The 8,667-nt window shown below is 56.1% G+C and overlaps 1 protein-coding gene across 1 annotated transcript; it reads left to right on the top strand.

Moving 5' to 3' along the window:
- Positions 1-4,277: 4,277 nt before the first annotated feature.
- On the top strand, positions 4,278-7,923 carry LOC129493315 (putative protein FAM90A26). Its single transcript, XM_055299335.2, has 4 exons — positions 4,278-4,400; positions 4,900-5,099; positions 5,557-5,665; positions 6,331-7,923. The coding sequence occupies exons 1-4, from the start codon at positions 4,278-4,280 to the stop codon at positions 7,291-7,293; spliced, it is 1,395 nt and encodes a 464-aa protein (XP_055155310.1). The 3' UTR covers positions 7,294-7,923.
- The last annotated feature ends 744 nt before the right edge of the window (positions 7,924-8,667 follow it).

Here is an 8,667-nt window from a genome sequence, read left to right as displayed (position 1 = left end):
CCTGCTCCAGGCCATCAGCCCCCAGGCACAAGACAGACGTCCCGCGCTGACCTCACAGCCCTGCCCACCAGCCGCCACACGCAGCTTGGGCCTAGGCTCCAATCTCAGCTTCAGGCCAGGAGCCAAGAGACCTGCCCAGGCTCCGCTTCAGGCTTGCCTGAACTTCCCCAAGATACCGAGACTGGGTCCCTTCCAGATCCCCGAAGACGCCATCCAGGGAGGTGAGCTCGGGGCCCCGGACACTCTCCAACCTCCGCCGGCCGCAACCGAACTTGGACCGAGTACGTCGCCCCAGATGGGCAGGAGGACACCCGCCCAGGTGCCCAGCATCGACCGGCAGCCTCCGCACAGCAGACCTTGCCTGCCTACTGCCCAGGCCTGCACCGTGTCCCGTCACCCGGCGGCCAGCCATGACGGGGCCCAGCCTCTCAGAGTGCTCTTCCGGAGACTGGACAATGGATGGTGGAGCTCCAGCCTCCTGACAGCTCCCTCATTTCACTCTCCTGAGAAGCCGGGAGCCTTCCTCGCTCAGAGCCCTCATGTCTCAGAGAAGTCTCAGGGTCCCGGTGTTCGTGTCCCAGCGAGTGTCCTCTATGAGGACCTTCAGGTTTCCTCCTCCTCAGAGGACAGCGATTCTGACCTGGAGTGAGACGGCAGGTGGCAGGGGCTCCTTGGCCTCCCGCTCCCGTGACTTGGAGGGGACTGTGGGACTGAGGAGCGCAGAGCAGCGAGCAGACTCTCTGCGGTGACTCCGAAGCTCCCTGGCTGTGGCGCTTCTGCGGAGGTGGGAGCCCAGGCCAGGCAGGGAGCCGATGCAGGGACTCTGCCTCATTGAATTCTCGTGAGGGACAGTGTAGTTCGCATGGCTCTCCGGAAACGCGCCAGGAAAAGCTTCCGTGCCAGTGATTGGTTGCCTGAGAAACTGGGCGACGCGCAGGAGTCAGACATCTGCTGGGACGTCAATAGGAAACTGGGGAATGACTGTGTTTTTGCTCTCTAGATGACTGAATAAGGGAAAAGTTCGGGAACCCTGAGAGGTGCAGCCCTTCCGCTGCGCCCCGCCCCGAGAGCAGTGTTTGGGACGCTGGGAAGCCTGCTGCGCTGCGCGCTCTCGGGGTCCTTCCTCGGCCTCGAAAACTGGGCTCTGGCATGCCTTTGTCAATGTGTGTGTTTAATGTGCTTGAAGTGAGTAAAATTCTCAAAAAGATGACATATTGTCTTTTGACTCTCATTCCGTGTTTGTGTTTAACTGATCTTCCAAGGGCTTGAAACTTTCTTGACTTGTTAGCTATCCAAATCGTTATGTCTCCGAAACACAGTTGACTGAGGGGACCGCAGGGCTGGGCAGGACCTTTGACATCTTCTACATCCACAGGAGCAAGCAAACCTCAACCCCACTCTACCAACACGCACCTAGTAAAATGCCGCCAGCTGAATCTCACGCACGCTAACACGTGGGGAGGGTTGCTTGCACCACGGGTCCCCATTTGGCTCAAACGCCGACACCAGGTGCGTGGTTCCAATTGCGACGGCCCCCATGAAGTGGCTGCCGGATGTGCGTATGCACCAGGCACACTTTCATTCGCCAAATAGACCCCAGCAAAGCTGAAGTTAACTCCCAGATTCGGGATGTACTTCAGAGGTAAGACATTCATCCCGTCTTCTTTCCGGATGTCTGACACCGGGCCTTTCCACGGTCCTCCCCGCGATCCTAAGAGTAGCTGAGCTAGAGACTCACTGAACGATCTAGGCAGGGCTATCCCATCATGCACAGGCTATCTCCATTCTCTGGCCTGGGAACAACTCTGACCAGGATTCCACATCTAGGAGCCCTGGGAACTGAGCGGGATTCCCTGCGGCCCACCAAATGGCTGCTCCCTTTCCGCCGCTCTTGAGGGTCGTCATCTTGCTTATCCAGATCACCTAGAAAGTATCAGTATCCAGAATCAAGAAGATCAACTCTCTGCTCCTCTGACAGCAGAACGAGCAGGACCACGATGAACCAAAGAGCGTGAAAGGAAACGATGTGACCGGAAAGCTCAGAGAACGGCCTACAGGGGGTCGTAAGCTGGGGTTCCAACCTGAATCACGAATAATTCATGAAGCGCAAGTCAAAGGGGACTCGAGTTTCAGCAGGTGCAATTCATCGAACCGGAGGTCGCCGGGGGGCCAACAAGATTGAGAAACTGGGAGTCGGGTGCAGTGTCGAGGGGGACGCGACCGGTTCCAAAGCTCAACCAGACCATGGGGTCACTTGGGCTACAGGAGAAAATGCCCCAGTGTGTCGGTTAAGCATTCCGACTCCTGCCTGTCTCTTCCCGTCCATGGAACATGGAGCCTAACCCGTGCAGGTGCAGATGACCAAGGACAGAATTAGGGGACGTGGCACCAAAGTTCACCGACGTGGGAGTTCCAAAGAAGGTCCGGTGGATCCTCGCAAATCCAGAGAAATGGCAATGGGACCCAGGGAAGTAGAGCCTCACAGGCGTCCCGGAGACTTTTCAGGCATAATGCCTGGAGTCGCAAGACGAGTTGAAAAGGGAGCCAGGCGCTGAAGGACAAAGCGGTCTTGACTTAGTTCATCTGTGTTTCCCAGTGCAGTCCAACTCACGGTGGTTTCCAAGCGCCTCCTGGAGGAGAAAACACATGAGGGTGTGGTCAGTGTTCTCTGCTGACAGACTTACCGTGGGGAAGAAAGAGAAGCTCTGAAGATGGATCATGGCCGTGACGGCGTGTCCAGGAGAATCTCCTTGATGACACTGAGTCCTACGTCGAGATGTAGTAGACACGGCCCAATTAAAAGGCGTCTATTTTACCACATTTTTTTTTTAACACAAACAAACAAACAAACAAACAAACAAAGAAAAGGCAGTCAAGACGGAAAACGAGACAAGGGTAGACGAACCAGTGTCACACGTCTGACGGGGAACAACTATCCTTCAAAGCTTACAGCTGTACTCGTAGGTTTTAGAATGTCGGCCAAAGGTGAACATGATCTTAGAGTGGGCTGTGCAGACAGACGTCTCCAGGTCATGTGATTGGATTAAGTTAATTGCAATTAAGGTACCTGTAATGGATCAGGTTAGGGTGCGCTCCACGTCCGGAGACCAGAGGCGGTATAAAAGGCAGCCTGGAAAGCAGAGGTCCCTCTCCGCCCCTTCCTCGGTCTTCCTGGATGCTGCATCGCTTCCAGCGGGGCTGCTCCAGCACCTGCCCGTCTGAGCGCCAGCCGAGGAAAGAAAGCTGACCTGTAACTTCAGGTTAGTTTCACTGAACAACTGTTTGTTTCACGTAGTCCCTGAGGGGTGGGGCGGGGTTTGGGGGGGAAGAGACGAAGGAGAGTGAAAGAAATCGATCACACTGGGGCTTGCTGATGGGGTAGGATGTATTCTGCTTACTGGTAATTCTTGGAACAGAAAACGAGAAATCATTCCCGTCTCCACGTGTGGGATAAGACCAAGATGGAAATGCGAAAGGAAATGTAATCCAGCGTGCTGAATTGGTGGGGAAATGGGAAAAGAAGTTTGGAAAAAAGGGTGGTTTGCCCTTCAGCCGTGTAAGAAATCGATACGCTATGGCCCCTGTTCACCGTTTGTTTGGACGGGTTCGTGTGGCATGCGTAAAATATCAGAAAAATAAATAAAGAGGGGCTGGAGCTAAAGCCAAAACGATAGAACAGGAAAGACCATCACCTGCTAGTGCGATAGAGAGGAAGAAAACTTCTCCCTATGAATTTGTGTTTGGAAGTTGCCTAATTAGAAATGGCAAGGGTAGGGATTCAAGTTGTGACAGGAAGCCTCCCTTATCCCTGATTTCAAACAGACCTGCCAAAGGGTGCCACACGCCATGCCCTGCGGCTTCCATCATTCTGGCCGTCAAGGGAGATAGAATCATCGTGTCTTCTACCGGCGTGAATCGTGATACACCTCAGTCCAGTCTTCAGAATCAGTGGTTTGTTTGGGGCAGAAAGCTCAGCTCCCCAACCCTAGGCCATGGGCCCTGTGGCAGGCGAGGTTTACACTCGGACTTGGTAATCATGGCAGAGGAACACACAATATCTGAGGGTGTACACAGCACAGTGTGAGCCACAGACTTGACCGACCGGTGGTGAAGTCTCCTCACGACCACAGCGGCAAGGAGTTAGCTGGAGGTTTCCTGTGGGTGTGTGTGAATATCCAGTGTGCTTCACCATCAATATGGGTGTGTTTGTGTGTGTTTCAGGTGACCCAACATTCAACCCCCGAAAAAGGCGGTCATAGAACCCCCAGGAGACGAAGATGTTGGCCCGTCGTGACCCCAAAACTGGCGCCAACAGACTCGGGAGAGCCCAGACCCTCCAGAAGCAGCGGAGGGCCCCAGTTGCGCCAAGGGCTCCCCCGCCCGATGAAGAAGATCCCAGGGTAAGTCTAGCCCTGTATCTCTTGGGAATGGGGGAGGGGTGGGTGTTGGGGCGGGGGGAGGCGGTGTCACAGGGTCCTCAGAGACTGGGTTGGATTCCAAAGGTTTCTGTCACCACCACCCAGGTTGCTTTTCCCATCCGAGGTGGGCGTGGCTTGGGACCTCCTCCCCGGCCCCATAAATCCCTTGAGAGACTCTTGGGGGCAACCTCCCTTTCTACTTAGAATCCTGTGTAGCCACCTTTGGCTGTGTCGTTGACATCGGGGTCACGATCGTGCCCCTTGGTACCTTGAGTCCTTCCTTTTAGAGGTCCTCCGTCACATGGGCTTTGGGAGGGAACATCGTATCCGAACTCTCCCAGCACTTAACGGCCCCCATGCCGGGGTCCCCTCTTTGGAATCCTTATTCAGCTCTGAATTCATAATCCCTCTCAATGTTGACATCGGATGGCTGCCTGTGGCTTCAGCTCACTCACTGACATCACTTCCTTTCCACCCACAGCTCAAGTGCAAAGACTGCGGGGCCTTTGGCCACACGGCCAGAAGTACCAGGTGCCCCATGAAGTGCTGGAAGGCAGCCCTGGTTCCACAGACCTTCGGGAAGAGGGAAGGGAAGGAAAACCTGAAACCGTGGAAGCCCCCGGTGGAGGCGAACCCGGGGCCCTTGAACAAGGATAAAGGAGAGAAGGAAGAGAGACCAAGGTGAGCGGTGGGAGGGGTTTTCACCACTCTTAGAGTACTGCCTCCTAAGGACATGGTGTCTCTGCACCTGCACACCGTGTGCCTTTCCGTCTCCGGGCCAGGGAAGGAACGCTGCAGGAAATAGAGCGCAGCTCCTTGTCCTCCGTTCTTCCACACCCAGGAGCCCCTCTGGCTCTGGTTGATTCGGGGACGGGGAGAGGCGGGGGCGCTTCGTGCAGGTTCCCCATGACAGGGGGAAAAGCAATGGAGTCCAAATCACAGTCCTTAGTTGGGAAGCCTAGAGGGCCACCAGGAGGATGGGAAGGTTGGCAGGTGAGGGAAGGTGCAGAGGCGGAAAGGGCACCAGATGTCCATTTCTGTGTCACGCAACACGGAATGGGCCTGGGCCCCAGGCAGGGTTCTCCCTGTCTCCCGGGGAGAACCAGGGGGCACGGAATGACCTTTTTCTGTTCTGCAGGCAGCAAGACCCGCAGAGGAAGGCTCTCCTCCGGATATTTTCCGTGAAACCTCCAGAGAAGCCGCTGCCAAATCGAAGAGGATCCACGGAATCTTGTGATGATCTGAGGGTGAGTGTCACCCCGGGCCCCTGGTCTTTTTCTCCTCTAGGTCACACTGGTTGATTTCCTTTCAGCTTCCCGGCTGCGGGAGTTAATCGGGGAACCCCTCTTTCTTGCCTTCTTTGGGTCAGTGACTCCACCATCCTTCCAGGTCAGTTGGATTGCAGGTGAAGGCATCTGAGGATGCCTTATTTCCCGTTGCTTTCTTTCTGTCCAATTACGGCAAGCTTGCCAACAACATGTTCCTGGCGGCGTGAGGAAATTCGTCCCTCAGAGGCCCCAAACATGGAGAGGGCTAAACCCAGGAACATGCAGGTTTTCAGAGAACACCTCCTGAGAACCCTTGAGCCACCAACCCGCCTTCAGAAGGGCATTAGTCCCTTCCACTTCAGGGAAGGCTGAGCGGAGGCACTCCGATCCAGTTAATGCCCAAGACATTGTTCTTTTGAACAATGGTGTGCTCGGATCAGCTACACATAGCTCGAGAGCGCATCTTTCATGAGTCTTGTCCTGATCAGCACTCAGGTGGAGGGTCTGTCCCTACTTCCAAGGACCGCCTGTCGATTCTGTATTGAGAATTTCCTGGCGCGTGCCCCTCGTCTTTGGAAGTGGCTGATTTTCGTGTCGGCTCCATGCAGAGGAACTTGTAACGTGTGTGGTTTCCTGTCTTTCAGGTTGCAAGCAGGCCAATGCCGCTCCACACAACCAGTAAGAGGCCACGCGTGGACCCTGTCCTCACTGATGGCTCAGCTACCGAAATGTCTGACAGGGGCTCCGTCTTGGCTTCACTGTCTCCCTTCAGAAAAGCCAGTGTGAGCTACCCCTCTAGTCTTGGACCAAAGGAACGACAGACAGGGGCTGCGGCCCCCATCCCTCAGCCTGCAGTCAGGCACCAGGGCCCGGGGCCTCTCCTCGTGGTGAAGCCGACACACAGCAGCCCGGAGGGTGGCTGCCGAGAAGTTCCCCAGGCTGCCTCGCAAACCCACGGCCTGCTCCAGGCCATCAGCCCCCAGGCACAAGACAGACGTCCCGCGCTGACCTCACAGCCCTGCCCACCAGCCGCCACACGCAGCTTGGGCCTAGGCTCCAATCTCAGCTTCAGGCCAGGAGCCAAGAGACCTGCCCAGGCTCCGCTTCAGGCTTGCCTGAACTTCCCCAAGATACCGAGACTGGGTCCCTTCCAGATCCCCGAAGACGCCATCCAGGGAGGTGAGCTCGGGGCCCCGGACACTCTCCAACCTCCGCCGGCCGCAACCGAACTTGGACCGAGTACGTCGCCCCAGATGGGCAGGAGGACACCCGCCCAGGTGCCCAGCATCGACCGGCAGCCTCCGCACAGCAGACCTTGCCTGCCTACTGCCCAGGCCTGCACCGTGTCCCGTCACCCGGCGGCCAGCCATGACGGGGCCCAGCCTCTCAGAGTGCTCTTCCGGAGACTGGACAATGGATGGTGGAGCTCCAGCCTCCTGACAGCTCCCTCATTTCACTCTCCTGAGAAGCCGGGAGCCTTCCTCGCTCAGAGCCCTCATGTCTCAGAGAAGTCTCAGGGTCCCGGTGTTCGTGTCCCAGCGAGTGTCCTCTATGAGGACCTTCAGGTTTCCTCCTCCTCAGAGGACAGCGATTCTGACCTGGAGTGAGACGGCAGGTGGCAGGGGCTCCTTGGCCTCCCGCTCCCGTGACTTGGAGGGGACTGTGGGACTGAGGAGCGCAGAGCAGCGAGCAGACTCTCTGCGGTGACTCCGAAGCTCCCTGGCTGTGGCGCTTCTGCGGAGGTGGGAGCCCAGGCCAGGCAGGGAGCCGATGCAGGGACTCTGCCTCATTGAATTCTCGTGAGGGACAGTGTAGTTCGCATGGCTCTCCGGAAACGCGCCAGGAAAAGCTTCCGTGCCAGTGATTGGTTGCCTGAGAAACTGGGCGACGCGCAGGAGTCAGACATCTGCTGGGACGTCAATAGGAAACTGGGGAATGACTGTGTTTTTGCTCTCTAGATGACTGAATAAGGGAAAAGTTCGGGAACCCTGAGAGGTGCAGCCCTTCCGCTGCGCCCCGCCCCGAGAGCAGTGTTTGGGACGCTGGGAAGCCTGCTGCGCTGCGCGCTCTCGGGGTCCTTCCTCGGCCTCGAAAACTGGGCTCTGGCATGCCTTTGTCAATGTGTGTGTTTAATGTGCTTGAAGTGAGTAAAATTCTCAAAAAGATGACATATTGTCTTTTGACTCTCATTCCGTGTTTGTGTTTAACTGATCTTCCAAGGGCTTGAAACTTTCTTGACTTGTTAGCTATCCAAATCGTTATGTCTCCGAAACACAGTTGACTGAGGGGACCGCAGGGCTGGGCAGGACCTTTGACATCTTCTACATCCACAGGAGCAAGCAAACCTCAACCCCACTCTACCAACACGCACCTAGTAAAATGCCGCCAGCTGAATCTCACGCACGCTAACACGTGGGGAGGGTTGCTTGCACCACGGGTCCCCATTTGGCTCAAACGCCGACACCAGGTGCGTGGTTCCAATTGCGACGGCCCCCATGAAGTGGCTGCCGGATGTGCGTATGCACCAGGCACACTTTCATTCGCCAAATAGACCCCAGCAAAGCTGAAGTTAACTCCCAGATTCGGGATGTACTTCAGAGGTAAGACATTCATCCCGTCTTCTTTCCGGATGTCTGACACCGGGCCTTTCCACGGTCCTCCCCGCGATCCTAAGAGTAGCTGAGCTAGAGACTCACTGAACGATCTAGGCAGGGCTATCCCATCATGCACAGGCTATCTCCATTCTCTGGCCTGGGAACAACTCTGACCAGGATTCCACATCTAGGAGCCCTGGGAACTGAGCGGGATTCCCTGCGGCCCACCAAATGGCTGCTCCCTTTCCGCCGCTCTTGAGGGTCGTCATCTTGCTTATCCAGATCACCTAGAAAGTATCAGTATCCAGAATCAAGAAGATCAACTCTCTGCTCCTCTGACAGCAGAACGAGCAGGACCACGATGAACCAAAGAGCGTGAAAGGAAAC

The sequence above is a fragment of the Symphalangus syndactylus genome, chromosome 11 (assembly GCF_028878055.3).
Source record: "Symphalangus syndactylus isolate Jambi chromosome 11, NHGRI_mSymSyn1-v2.1_pri, whole genome shotgun sequence".
Taxonomy (NCBI): domain Eukaryota; kingdom Metazoa; phylum Chordata; class Mammalia; order Primates; family Hylobatidae; genus Symphalangus; species Symphalangus syndactylus.
This window is presented reverse-complemented; position numbering and strand designations above follow the sequence as displayed.